Here is a 15,151-nt window from a genome sequence, read left to right on the forward strand (position 1 = left end):
CAAACTGGAACTAAAAAAGAAAATGAAAGCCCAATCTTTGCATAGGTGAGAGGTTCCTTTCTTCACATACAAATGATGACAGTTAGAAGCATGAAACGTCCCATCAATAAAATAAAATTCAAATAAACTGCCAGCAGTAAAGATGCCAAAAATGATGTCCTCAATGACATTCAGTAGAAAAACATTTTTATCTACTCAGAACTTAAGAAACAGACTAGCTTATGAATAAAATCACAAAATCATGCTATTTACAGTATATCTACTATTAACTGTCTTTAAACTTTACAGTGAAAATTATAAAATTATTATTTCTTCATACTAAAAACTCTTGTTGTCAGTCCCTAATATTTTGATCTATAGGCTAAGCATATGATTTTAAAAGAAATTATGCACAAAATGTAGAAATGCTTTGCGCCAATGAATACCCGCTGTATGTGTGTCACATAGAGATGACATTTTCTTTGTGATTTATCCCATGAGATTGCCCACTGGCTTCAGATCTCACCATATCTGACTCCTTGCTGGTGATGTTTCTACAATAATCTCTTTGGTAGCCTCCTATACACGCATCTGATCACAGTTTGGCGATGAAATCATTAGCATATCATTAGCATAAACAATCGACAAATCATTTTTGTTTTGCTTGGATTGCTGAATCCTCTGTGGACTCTCCTGATTCCTGTACCTTTCACCACGGTGGCATTCAAGGTAAGGACCCCAGTCAGGTGTAGGAGAACAAATTTGCCTGAAGCGCTGTTTTGGAAAAAGAAATATCAAAATATTTTATTTTTCTTTGTTTAAAACTTTTTTTTTAAATATTCATAATCTTGCCTGCTTAAAAATCCTTAATGAGACTAAATTCTATAGGATAGTCAAAATTACAGCTATCATGCAATATTACCTTGGTGCAACACTTCTTATTTATTGAATATATTAAAATTATATTACGAAATGTCAAATGTAAGGTTTAACCAAACACAAGGACAAGTCATTCAAACCAATACTATTTAAATAATTTTGACTCTGCAGTTCACATGTTATAAAGTATTCATTATAAATTATTCACATACTAACAATAGCTGTTAAATTCTTCTCTTAGCTGGTAATTTAATCTACATATAAGCCCACTAAGATGCAGAAAATATAAACAGCAGACATTCTCTTTAATTTTAGTTTCTAGACTTACTTCCAATATGCCTCCCTTTGCTTTTGCAAAATTGAAAACAGCAAATATGGGAATCCAGATGATGCAGAAGGCTATCATTAACCATCCAAGCACCGTTCCCCATACTGGATAGGGAATGGGTCCATATGAAGGTGCTGAGAATGCTACCAAGGACCACACAAATATGATCTGAATATGTAAAAAAAAAAGTTGTATTAGTCTTGACTGCTAAAAAGGTCATACACTTTGAAAACTGTAATTGTTGACATTAAAACTTTTCTAATTAATTATATACAGTATTTGGAATACCTTTGTAGCCTGAAATAGGCGGCCGTCATTCTTGCACAACCGGGACTCCTCCCGATTGAAAGGAAAGGGGGAGGTAGCTTATAAAGGGCGCTGCCTCACCCGAACCATTACGTCGCCACAGATTCCCACAGGGCACGCTGAGAGTTTTCTACAGCCCTGCTGGGTTCTGTGGGGATAGGCCAGGGGGTGCGGCAGGGATTTTACAGCCCTTGTGTAACAGGAGTGTCAGAGTCAGGTGGAAGAGGACGGAGCTTGCCAGATAAAGAGTGAGGGCAGAAAGAGAAAGAGAAACAAGAAGAAAGCACTGTGACTTATTTGTATTGGTGCTAGGTCTGCTTTGGAACTGTGCTGGGGTGGAAAGCAAGGGAAAAGTGCTTCCCCACTCTAATAGACATGTGCTGTGTGGCAAAACGTGAGTCTGCGTCGGTCTGTGTCAGGGGCTTGGTCGACTGGAGCGCCCACTGGTGGCCACAACCGAATTTTATTCATGTTATTTTTTATTGCAAAAGAGAGTTAAAACATCATCATCGGCAACCGTGAATCTGAAAATAAGTATGACATCCATGATAATTTTCTTGTGATTTGTAAAAACATTTAAGCAAACTGACGCTTTACTTGTATGCTTCTGTTACCAGGTTGCACACGGCACATACTCCACCCTAATTTGACTTTGTGAATGGTCCCTGCAAATGATCCGGTATGTGTGCTTCTTGCTTTACGCCCTAGGACTGCTGTAATAATAATAACGCAGGTATTTTTATTACAAAAAAGTATTACTCGTTACTTTAAAAAAGCAATTTGACAACGCAGTTTTGTTGTTGTGATAGATTATTCCAGCCAGGAGAAGGAACAATGCAATCGCTTGAACATTTGCCACTGGGAATTTAGTTTGTGGATACTTCTACCTGTAGCTGCTGAAAGCATGTGTGATGCTAACACTACAGAAAACTACAATAACTATAACAGTAATTCGGGTAAGGGTTTACATGACCACTATCTGTGTTATTTACGGAGGAATTTAGCAGGTTTCTCAGAGACCAATGACCTTACTTCTATAACCAGAATCAAGGTTTACATGGCATTTTATAAATGAGGGTTCTGTGGATAACTATATATATATATATATATTTTGTCACGGGCGGCTGGTGATTGAGCCCAGCCCGGAAGCCCAAGGGGACCGGAGGAGGGCTGGTGCCTCCTCCCGACCCAAGGGGGCAACCGCTTTGGTTTTGTTGGTGGCCTCGGGTAAGGGGCTTGGAAGCCCAACTCTGTAGGGGCACGTGGCCACCGCGAGGCGGCGTCCCGGTGCCTGAAGAAACCTGGAACCCAGCACTTCCGCCACACCAGGAAGTGCTGGGGTGAAGAGGAGCAGGAAGACCCGGAGGACTTCCGGCTACACAGTTGGTGCTTCCGCCACACGGGGGTGTGTCGGCGGAAGCTCCGCAGGAAGCACCTGGAGCCCATCCGGGCTTACATAAAAGGCGCCGCCTCCCTCCAGTCGACAGCAAGAGTCGGGTGGAAGTGAAGGGAGCTCGGAGGAGAGGTGTGGAGGCGGTCTGAGGACTGAGCAAGGCATCATTGTGTGGCCAGGACTTGATGGGGTGATTGGTGCTGCGGCACTGGGTTAGTGCACTTATTTGTAACATAGTATTGTAAATAAACACGTGTGTGGTGAAACAACATATCTGCCTGTCTCTGTCCGGGCTGTACCCCACAATGGCATCCCAGATGGGACTTCCTGCCTGATACAAGGCAGGGACCCCAAAAAAATAATTTTGTGGGCAGTCCAGAACAGCAGGTTAGCCCATACACGCGCCGCGGGAGCGGCACACGCACGACCCTGCGGGACTGAATTGCCTCACGGACCGCCACCGGTCCACCAACGGACTATATTCCCGTGGTGCGGGGTAACGTGAAAAGACGTTGCCGAACTGCAGCGGGCTCCTGCAGGCCCACTGTCGCGGAGGACATTCTGGATGGCAGCGCGGCGAGGACGCCGCCCCAGAGAGAGAGGCGGGAGGTGAGTGCCCTGCCCCATGGCAAACGGCCCTGCGGGGGCACACTTACTTTTTGTGTTGCAGGCAGGGACTGCCCGGATCCGCATCGGTGGCAACAGCATGCCGATCCTCGGGCTGTCGTCGACGCAGAGGCAGCAGCACGAGGGGCTGCAAAGACGGAGTCGCTGCAGCTCGACAGGCCGCAGCAGCTGAGAAGCTGCTTGGAGCGACATCACCGCACCAGGAGAAACAGAGCCAAAATGGCCAAGGACCGGAAGTCTCACTCTGAGGCGGGCACGGGAATGGTTGGTGTGTCTGGTGTGCCTGCCGATGATTGGATGGAGGCGGGCCTCAGGAATGTCAATCCCGTGTTGAAGAAGCACTCGATGGGGCCGGAGGAAGAGCACCGCAGGGGGTGGCCGGCGGATCTGCCTGACTGCAAGGTAGGGCAGCCGTCGGATAACCCTTTGTGCTTGCAGGTAATACGCATCATCCGTAAATGTTTGATGGAGCTGGAGGTGAAGGCAAACTCGTCCATGAAGACGCTACGACAGTGGGCAGATCGGCTCAGCGCTGGAGACTTCAGCCGGATCGACGCGGCTGGGAAGGTAAGCGAAGCCGTCCCCGTAAAGAATAAGGGAGAATCTGCCGAAATTGGCTGTGATAACAACGATCAGCATTGAGTACGCAGTTCTCCGACAGTAGATGCGTTGCGGGGGGCTGTGCGCGTGATGAGGGGAGAGACAGCGAGAGGTCTGGCAGGACACGGGCTGTTGTGTGCCCGAGGTCCAAGCGCCCTCCGCCCCGAGTCGGCGGCAGTCTCGCGCCGCTCTACAGGGACGCAGAAAGGAAGGAGTCTCTTTTTGCGCAATAAGGAGACTCAGACCGTCAGGGCGTCCCAGAGAGATAGGAGGAATCGAGGGGAGAATGCCAGTTTTATTTTTATTTTATTTCTTTTTTTTTATTTTTTTCTCCAGCCATCTGGATTTTTTTTTTGTTTTTTCTGTCCCCCCTGGCCATTGGACCTTACTCTTATTCGATGTTAATTAATGTTGATTTATTTTGTTTTCTTATTGTGTCTTTTATTTTTCTATTCTTTATTATGTAAAGCACTTTGAGCTACTGTTTGTATGAAAATGTGCTATATAAATAAATGTTGTTGTTGTTGTTGGTTCCTCCGACAGTACGGGATGTGTTGCTGGGTGCACACGTCTGAGGAATGGCTGTCCTCTGCGGAGGCAGAGGGAGAATCCTGGGCAGCTGGAGGAGCGCCTGCGAGAGCAGTCCCGGCAATGAAGAACGGACGGGCATGGAACCCACGGCGGAGGCACCGATCAGGCAAGTCAAGGGCTAGCAACAGGGGGGGAGCGCTGCAGGCGTGGAGATCGAAGGGACTCCCGGTACGAGTGTCCAGGCAGCGCTTCTGGCCCTCCCTTTTGTTTCTTCGCAGGTTTGAAGCCCCGACATGCCGTTGGACCTACCCCGTTGGGAACCTGCCCTCCTGGAACGGGCTGCTCCGTGGGGAGACTCTCCACTGGTGACCGGATGGTGCCCCGACTGGCGGGGACTGTAGAGGCGAGAGCGGTGCAGACCAGAGGGGCGAGAAGGCCTCGAAATGGGTGCCGAAGTGGTGCATCCCAGGATCCTGTGGTGGGCCCTGGGTATGGAGTAGGACTCACTCCGGGGATGTACTGCCCTCTCGGGATGTATCGCTCTGATGGACGGGTCTTCACTGGCAGTGGGGCACTGTCACGGGCGGCTGGGGGTGGAGCCTAGCCGGGACGCCCAAAAGGACCGGAGGAGGGCTGGTGCCTCCTCCCGAACACGAGGGGGCAACCGCCTTGGTTTTGTTGGTGGCCTCGGGTAAGGGGCTTGGAAGCCCAACCATGTAGGGGCCCGTGGCCACTGCCAGGCGGCGCCCCGGTGCCTGAAGAAACCCAGGAAGTGCTGGGGGGAAGAGGAGCAGGAACACCTGGAGGAATTCTGGCTACACAGTTGGTGCTTCCGCCACACGGGGGTGTGTCGGCGGAAGCTCCTCAGGAAGCACCTGGAGCCCATCCGGGCGTACATAAAAGGCACCGCTTCCCTCCAGTCGACAGCAAGAGTTGGGTGGAAGTGGACGGAGCTCGGAGGAGAGGAGTGGAGGTGGTCTGAGGACTGAGCAAGGCATCATTGTGCAGCCAGGACTTGAAGGGATAATTGGTGCTGCGGCACTGGGTTAGTGCACTTATTTGTAACATAGTATTGTAAATAAACACAACATGTCTGCCTGTCTGTGTCCGGGCTGTACCCTGCTATATATATATATATATATATATATATATATATATATATATATATATATATATATATATATATATATATATATATATATATTGTGGAGGACTGCCGGCTTCCCATGCCGGTCCTCACCCCCAGGCCGCCAAGAGGAGCTCTCCCGACTGCAGGATCGTGCCCTGAGGTCCAGCAGGGCCTTATGGACTCTGTAGTGTTTATACACAGCCCTGCTGGGTACCTTGGGGACCACCAGGAGTCGCTGTGGGGGGACTTGTGGACTCTGTTGTGCCTTATGACCCGGGAGTACGGCACGGTCACGTGACGGGAAGGAATGGCGTGCTCCCGGGGTGAAGTAAAAGACTGATTGCCCTGACCCGGAAGGAAAAAGGAACTATGGACTGTTGGGACAGAAACACCTCCGGGTCAGGGGCTATAAAAGGGCGGTGCCTCGCTCCAGACAATGAGCTGTGCTGGGTGGGAGAGGAGCAAAGTGTCTGGGTGAGGAGGAGTGATTATTGTAGTTAGTGGATTGTTTATTTAGTAGTGAAATATATGAGAAGTGTGGAGGGGGCTTTGTGCACGTTCTGTGAAGAAATAAAGAAGTCTTGGACTTTTACCTGGTGTCTGGAGTTGTACCTGAGGGTTCAAGGGAGCACTAGCCCCTACTGCCACATATATATATATATATATATATATATATATATATATATATATATATATATATATAGAGAGAGAGAGAGAGAGAGAGAGAGAGAGAGATTAGCCACAGTTACTTAATATTTAAGAGGAACTTTAGGTTTCCTGCATGATTCCTTAATTACAACGCAAAGGAGAATAACCAGTCAAAGACATAATGTAGAGAGTTTTGGTGATAATATAATTTTAGTTATAAAGTGAAAAGAGCAAAATACAAAAATACAAAATTACTGTACTGTATAGAGTTCTACCCTTGTAAAAACTAAAGACTGCTTTAAAACAGAAAGGAATCTTAACCTTCAACAAAATGCACAAATTAAATTTGGTTTTAAAGGGAGGTGAAGTACTGTATATCCACAAAGATTTCATTTGTAAATATCCCTTGTGACATTTTTCTACTGCAACCAATACAAGTCAAATGTTAATGTTTTTGAAGTGAGGAAGAATGAAAAAAAAAAAAAAAACTAATTTTATTTATGTTTACCTGTTTTTTTCAGACAGTAACTTATTAATGGAAATGCCACAAGTCTTAGAATACGAAACACTTGAGAGGTTTATGTTTGGGGCGAAGTCTAAATGGAGAGGAGGATTGCTTTATTATTTCCTGACTGAACACTTTCCACCTGAGAATGGACACTTTATAAGTACATCACACTCACCGAGAGGTGGAATTAGCCTCTTAAAAGGTGTTGCTGTACAATCACATTAACTTACTAATTCTTAATATTTATGTACAATGGTATTACAGCTTACTAATTCTTAAGACTTATATCTACAAATACGTTCCCAGTAAGCTCTGCTTGGGTTGTATATATGACGTATTATTTCCCAGGTATGAATTATTCCGTGGTATTTGAAGGGGCTCACTGCTGACCATTTTTGGGGTGGGTTGTGTCGTATACATTGCTAAAGTACATGCCAGGTTGTGATAAATAAAGCTACAGCCACAACCACTGTAATAAACAACAATTTGCATAACAGTCAGCTTTTATTTTTAAAATGTATTTTTTAATTATTATTAAAATTTAAATGGCAATTTTCCTAATTTCACTAATGATCTGGACAGATGAGTGCCCTTATTTAGTGGAGTTGAGCGCTGAATTTTTACCATTTTGTTTATTTATGCCTCAATATAGGGGGGGTGGGGGCATACAACACAAAAAAAGACAATATGACATTTCCCTCAAACTGGCATAAAATTCAGGACTGAACAAATTAACCACAAATGAATACAGTACAAAATACCATATTACAAAGAGGAAGCTTTTGCAGTACCAATGTTAGGTCAGAGACTGTGAAGATTTGTTTTGCAGTTTTAGCACACACTGTACATTTATAGTGCTTAATTCAAACTTGACCTAAGATAGGTTTGGGTCTGTTCCTCTCATGAAAATAACAAAACAAGCTTTCATTTTAACAAGAAGTGCATCTCTCTCATACAGTTATTTTCAGCCGAATATGCTTAGAGGTACTTGAATCCTGTTTGGTATTATTTATGTAAACGACTTGACTTAAATGCCTTTGTGCTTCCATGAAGCTATTAATGTCCTTCAACTTGTGTGCGTGTGTGTATGTAAACACGATTACTTGAGTACGCTTTCACTTCGGTCAACCAAATTTTGCATACAAGTATTAGGTACAAAACGAAGATTTCTATCAACTTTTAGACTATTTCCGCTAACTGGAAGTGGTACTTTACCTTTTACTCCTGCAGCTGCAGAGTCCAGTTTATTCAACTTTACTTTTATAACAATTGTTTAATATATTATTAATTTGATTTGATTTGCTGTTGATGGTTCTTTAATGTACATAATATAAAAATATAACCATTGTCTTGTGGTTTACTCCTCAGATGTCCATCCCCATATCTGAGTATACGAGAAAGTTGAGGGGAGACCACTCCAGATATTTCTGTTTGGAGATGGACAGCACCTGTCTGATTGATCCTCACTTTTACATCTCCAATATTATGAATTTTTCAAAATTAAAATAAAACTCAAATGCAGTACTTGCCGTAAGTAAACAGGGAGAAATGAAAAACCAGCAAGCTCTCCACCACAACCAGAAATAACAGTTTTTCTTGCCAATCATCATTTCAATATCCTTGATGAATCGGTTTCCTCCTGGAGAACAAATGAGCAGAAGCAAAATGAGATAGCGAAACTTTTCACATAACAGTTTTATAAAATTTATGAAACAAAAACCAAAAGGGTTTGATTTGGCCTTGACCAACAAAAATAACAAAAGATGCGCTATCTACAGAATGGCAGAAAGTTACAATTGAGTCAGGTTTTTAGGTCTTTAGAAATTCTCCTGTTAAACAGGCTTGTATACATATATTTTTTTTTTTTTATAGTGTCCTGAAAGTTATGCATGACATCACTGTATTTTTGGCCTTGAAAATGACCTCAGAGGAAATGAAAGACAACAAACTCACTGCTGGCAGACTCCAAAGTTAGACCACCAGATGAGCCCACCACAGCCATGAACATTTGGGCTCCATTGAGTACCGAAGAAGGACCCGAGTGGCAATGAGAGACCACCTGGATTTTTACCTTCCATTTTCTAATCACAATGGACACTGAGGTAACATTTTGTTCAAGATACAAATGACCTTAATTAATTTTCTTCTTCTTGATTGCAAATTGCCTCTACCATATCCTAATTTATATTGGTATTTACTTACATTTATAGCTTAATAACCTACAAGACTACAAGCGCCTAAAATTACATTTATGTCTGTGTGCATCATAAAGTTATTCATTTATTTGTATCCATCATCTTTAATGAATTTGATGGTGACAACACCGGTTTTCTTGTATGCTTTGACAGTTGTATGTATACAGGTATACGTAAAAGGTGTCATACATGTGCGCTTGGGGGCACATCTAATGGTAATTCCACCCTAAGTGAAGGGTTGCCACTGTTGCCTAATGACGACTGTAAGCACCAGTGATGTTCACTTCTGGGTCATGGTTTCCTGGACCTGCCTCTCTTAATGGGTTCAATTGCCATCTTCAGCCAGTCTAATCTGTTGATTTGCGCCTGAAAAGATGTCTCGCTATTTCTATTATATATAAAGTCTGGACACACTTAAGATATTTTCATGATTGTTTTATCAAGATACCATGAAATTGACTTAGAAATACGGGTATGGCATTAATAATATGGCTATTACTGCTAGAAATGATTGATTTTTGTTATTTATTATTCACATATGACTCCAAAGCTCCATTTTCAGCAGCAATTCCCTGAGTGTCCGAATGGTCAACTCTCTTAGCTTATCCAAGCAGCAACAGTCATTAAAAACTCTAGTAATGTATTGGATATATTTTAAAATGGAATTCAATGGTATTTTGATGAAAAAGGGATAAATTTCAATTAATAACATGAAAATTTCTGGACATGTCCATTCTTTTCACTAACAGTGTATAATAAAACAATCTTGGCCTATAAGACACAAATTATTAAAAAAAGAATTATTTGCTATTACAATCAATAAATCTTACAGTAGCTTCCATAAATCAAAATGGAAAAAAATCTCATTTCTCACATGGGGCATTTGAACATACACACAGCTCATTATCAGCTGTTAAAAATAAGCCTGACAAAGAAGTTTGGAAATAAGTTTATTTTACCATAGATGTAGATTATCCCAACGAGTTCCAAGACAGCAGATATTACAAGTACCCATCCACAACAGAAGTGATCAATTAAATTCACCCAGTAGATTCCAGCCTATGGAAGACATCCATGATGAATTAATGAAGTTGATACAACATTCCTGACAGACAGACAGACAGACAGACAGACAGACAGACCGACCAGTCATACATCCACTTTCTTTTTGGACCAATTTAGGGTCATCGGTTTTTCTGTTTGTCTGACCTGCATGTCAGTTAGCATTTGGGAGAAAAACTGGGGGTCCCTGGGGACAACATTCAAACTCCACAAAGACAATAATCCAAAGCATGATTTGAACCCAGAACACTGGATCCACGAGCCTAACTACTCTACCAGCAATAAATAAATAAATATTTCCATAATAATCTAATTAAATTTAGCATATTGAAATGACACCAAATAAATAACACAAGGTGTTTGAATTACCTTGGGCCCCTTACTTTGTGCGGTGCCACTTAACATGATGTACTTTCTATAGTGGCAAAAATGCACAAATAATAAAAATGATAAATTTACACTTAAATTTTGTTCAACAGTCATTTACCTTGAGAACCTGAGGGCCGCACATTTAATGACTACTTTCTTCAGTCGACTGCCATGTTTACTTAGTTTTGTGTATTCTTTTTTTTTGGTGTGCCTATTTAATAGTATTTACATCTTCCATCCATCCATTTCCTAACCCGCTGAATCCGAATAGGGTCACGGGGGTCTGCTGGAGCCAATCCCAGCCAACACAGGGCACAAGGCAGGAACCAATCCCGGGCAGGGTGCCAACCCACCGCAGGACACACACAAACACACCCACACACCAAGCACACACTAGGGCCAATTTAGAATCGCCAATCCACCTAACCTGCATGTCTTTGGATTGTGGGAGGAAACCGAGCGCCGGAGGAAACCCACGCAGACACGGGAGAACATGCAAACTCAAACAGGGAGGACCCGGGAAGTGAACCCGGGTCTCCTAACTGCGAGGCAGCAGCGCTACCACTACGCCACCGTGCCGCCCATGTATTTACATCTTGATATGAACTATTTTTCCTTTTTTATATTATGATTTGTACTTCATAAGACAAACTTTTATATCACAGAATGTTTTCCCAGACACATGAACTACCCGAATTTGTTTAATGTGACAAGGGAGTACAGTAGCTAGTACTGCTTTCTTACAGCTCCAGGTACTTTGGATTAGTTTTTCTCACAATCATGGACTTTGTGAAGAGTGTTAGGGGTTTTCTCTTTGGCTATTCTGATTTCCTCCCATGCCACAGATATGCAAGTTAACTGACCACTCCAAAATGGCCTGGTAAGAGTAAGTGTGACTGCATCTTGCAACAGTTTGGTGCTTATGTTAAAGCTGGAAGATTTGATCTCTGCTAACCTAAAACTGGATTAGAAAGGTTCGGGAAATGGAAAGATGTATGACTTTTTATTTTTAGAACAAGTAAATTAATAGTATAGCTGAATTATCAACTTACAGATGTTCAGATCATATTCGAGGATATTCACCACAAATTATGGTTAGTTATTTTTTTGACCTTGACAATAGTTTGCCTATATTTTAAATACGTTATGTAGCAACTGCTACAAAACACTTTCCAAGTTCATTCACAAAACACTTCAGTGTCTCTTTCCATTCTAAGATTTTGTAGTATTAGCACATTAAAAAACATTCATATCAAGCCGTGTCTTATTAAATGAAGAACAACTGATTGAGTGAAAAATAATGTTAATTTAGCATATTAATAAAAATCAAAAGAGGAAGCTATAATTTTCACATAAGGATATCAAATCAGACATGGTGTACCTCAACAATATAACAAAGTATTGCTGAATTATCACCTTACATTCCTTCAAATCATGACTTATTTGTTGACGAGTTTAGTGATAGATTTTGCCAAGAAAAGGCAATTTCACTCATGTTATAATAAACTTCAGAACATCTGTGGTTGCCTTATGTTTTAATTATCTTGCAATCGTGTATTGCTTTTGGAAAATCACTTTGTGATGGGCAATGCAGTGAAAGGTACTTTATAATGATGATCTTCCATAATGAAGATCAAATGGTAAAGTTCTTAAAATCCATCCTTACTTCCTAACTGCTGCTGCACTGGTGGCAGAAGTAACGTGCTCAGTATCACCTAGACAGACATGGATGTGATTTGAAACCTTCAGCCTTGAGATCAGAAGTGCACTTCCTTAGTCGTTACAAGACATCATCGTCACTTTTCATTACATTATCAGCTACTTGGTAATAACACTATCATTTTTGACAAATTAACCATTTTTCCATATTAAACTGTTCCCTCCCCCCTACCCCCATCAGGTTAACTCAAAAGATTTACTTACCCCAGTTACGCAGGGCAGGCCAAGAAGATAAAGCACAACACAGACAACTACTGTAATGAGGGCTCTCCTTGAACGAAGGTACTTGGGAAATTCATCTTGTAGCGCTGTTGTAATGGTTTCTAGGAAAAGATAAGCATTCATTTACTGCAACTCCAGAAAAAAAAATCAAGAGTTTTTCATGAAGCAATATGTGCTTAGATGACCTCTAGCCAGGGTTGTCTACCTGATATGAAACATAGTAACCGAGAGTTGGTTCTGACACACTTTTGGATGTCACTCAACCCAGACAGGTTTTACCCTTTTCTATGACTTCCATTTCTCTTGTCTTGTCTGTTATTATACACTTTACTAAAATGCTATAGGAAAACAGTCATTTCCATCAGGGTCACCTTAAAGTATGGGCACTGGCCAGGGACCCCAGGAGCATAGGGGCCCACAATGTTTATGATGCCTTTGCATGTTTCTGTTTTGCTATCAAAACAGGGGCCCCAGCACACTACTTTGCCCCAGGGCCAATGATGCTGGTTAAGATAGTCCTGATTTCCATTCATCCCATCAGCACGCTTTGCCATTTTTGTTATTAGAAAATCACAGCCTCTTGCTACAGACAGACAGTTTAGCATTGTACTTTAGTCCTGACACAGCAGCAGGTTTTGATATGCACTGATGAAATGCAGTAGTCAAACTGGGAGAACATAATTACAGAAAGGATGAAGACTGAGAATGTGGCCTACAATGTGGTCACACCACCATGATAGTAGGACTGTCTGTGGATTGAGTATAACACTAAGTAGCACATTACTGAATGCGTGGGTATTCTCAGGTTTTATTAAATGGAAAGAGGACAATCAAAGGGCAAGATGACCATTTTCCCTATTGCCAGCTGACATAGAGAATGGAGTTCTGAATTAAGTGATAGGTATGCTGGACTGAAATGTCAGGCAATATTAAACACTTCTAGATCTTCTCCTTTCCCCACCTCCTGATTCTTTTACCCAGACATAAATGTTATTGACATCAGTGTGATATCACACTCAGATCTGCTAAATAATGATATGCACTTGTACCACATTTCTCTAAATGTGGATAGACAGGAAGATCTCTAACTAAATAAACACAGAAAATCCATCTCTGATGCTGAAAATTTCATCCATTTCTTGAACAACCACATAATGCACCTGTACTTGTGTTGCAGGTTCCTAAACAAGAACTGAATTCTAATCATATTACCAGTTTTTGACCCAGGATGAAGGGGTGATGGGATTTTGGAGAGTATTCAAACTAAAAATTCATGTGAACGTGGGGAGAGCCTAGAAAGGCACCTCAGCTGGAAACTAAAAATGGCAGCCTACACTGATATGTTCAGGTAGACAAAAAATTAGCAGCTATATATAACAAATCACCTATCAGGACAAAATAATCTGCAAACCATTACAAACTGGGAGACTTACCAATTATTGCAAACTGAGAGTCAATACCGAGCGTCAGTAGCATAAAGAAGAAAAGGGTAGACCACAGTGGTGATATGGGCAACTTTGAAAGGGCTTCTGGATATGCAATGAAAGCCAAGCCAATGCCTAAAGAGATAAAAAGAATTTGGTTAAGTCAAATATACTCTATTTCAGCAGGGGTGAAATGAGGCTCTAAGAAGGAGTAGTCTAGGATAGAGGAGTCCAAGATAATCCAAATCATACTAAAATCTAGGTAAAAATTTTATTTATACAGTACATGGCAGACTTTCACTGACCCATAGTCCAATCTGTGTTTGTCACTTTCTTGAGAAGTGATGTAGCAGTAGGAAATATCAGAATATTATGAAGTGTCAGATTTACAATTTAGGATTAACCATTAATTTCTTCAACTAATTTGTGCATTGGCTTTTCTAATATAGAGTTGTGGAGAGCAAGAGGCTATAACTGCAGCACAGGGTGCATTGTACGAACCAACACTGAATGGAATTCCAACACAAATAAAGTGTCAACTACCTTTAAAAGAAAACATTTATGGTTACTAGTTACATTATTCTTACTTATTCGAGATGTTAGGGGAACCATAATGCCCAACAAAAGCTTACATGGAGAGAACCTGAAATTCCATTCAAATGATGAGTGTTGTGGAGTTTGAATTTATTGGGGGAAATTGATGTGGCCTGCACTGGGCACATACCAGGAATCAATTCTGGATAATTGATCACCCCTCCAGCTTACAGTATCTTTCCATCATAGGGCCCACATGAAGCCAATTTATAATCTCTTGTTAGATAATCTAACATGCACATCTTTGGGATTTGTGAGGAAAATCGGTGTATTAACATCTCACTAGGGAGAATGTGCCAGTTCCACACAAACACTGATCAGGCATGTGATCTGAACCCAAGACACTCAATCTGTGTATCGGTACTAAAAAATATACAACTATGTGCTTCCATTGCATTTTCTCTCTATTATAATAAAAAAATCCTGAGACGAGACGTGACTTTTTGAGAGAGATACTTTCACGTTCTGTGGGACGACACTTTGTGCCTAGAGAGTTAACCATGTCCGGGGCCGGAAATAAATGACAAAGAATAGATGACAAAGTACCGTATTTACTCCTATACCACGCGCACATTTTTTCCCGAAAATGACCATTAGAAAATCAGGTGCGCATCATACACGAGGAATATGGTAGTTTG

At 41.8% G+C, this 15,151-nt stretch overlaps 2 protein-coding genes across 2 annotated transcripts in view; one reads left to right on the forward strand and one right to left on the reverse strand.

Moving 5' to 3' along the window:
- Positions 1-366: 366 nt before the first annotated feature.
- Positions 367-15,151, reverse strand: part of LOC120538226 (sodium- and chloride-dependent neutral and basic amino acid transporter B(0+)-like) — a 39,489-nt gene continuing 24,704 nt past the window's right edge. The window contains exons 7-12 of the mRNA XM_039767681.1: positions 13,929-14,054; positions 12,478-12,596; positions 10,083-10,182; positions 8,458-8,567; positions 1,187-1,354; positions 367-753 (exon numbers count right to left, since the gene is read on the reverse strand). Of these exons, the coding sequence (XP_039623615.1) occupies positions 559-753; positions 1,187-1,354; positions 8,458-8,567; positions 10,083-10,182; positions 12,478-12,596; positions 13,929-14,054 (818 nt within the window). The 3' untranslated portion in view covers positions 367-558. The remainder of the gene's footprint in view (positions 754-1,186; positions 1,355-8,457; positions 8,568-10,082; positions 10,183-12,477; positions 12,597-13,928; positions 14,055-15,151) is intronic.
- LOC120537509 lies at positions 3,212-5,260 on the forward strand. Its single transcript, XM_039766501.1, has 2 exons — positions 3,212-4,079; positions 4,656-5,260. The coding sequence occupies exons 1-2, from the start codon at positions 3,732-3,734 to the stop codon at positions 5,010-5,012; spliced, it is 705 nt and encodes a 234-aa protein (XP_039622435.1). The 5' UTR covers positions 3,212-3,731; the 3' UTR covers positions 5,013-5,260.

The sequence above is a fragment of the Polypterus senegalus genome, chromosome 10 (genome assembly GCF_016835505.1).
Source record: "Polypterus senegalus isolate Bchr_013 chromosome 10, ASM1683550v1, whole genome shotgun sequence".
Lineage (NCBI taxonomy): Eukaryota > Metazoa > Chordata > Cladistia > Polypteriformes > Polypteridae > Polypterus > Polypterus senegalus.

Excerpts from the sequence above, each read along its gene's own strand:
- LOC120537509 (XM_039766501.1), top strand. The coding sequence starts at position 3,732 with ATGGCCAAGGACCGGAAGTCTCACTCTGAGGCGGGCACGGGAATGGTT. Across the intron at positions 4,080-4,655 it reads GGATCGACGCGGCTGGGAAG|TACGGGATGTGTTGCTGGGT; the intron begins GTAAGCGAAGCC and ends TTCCTCCGACAG.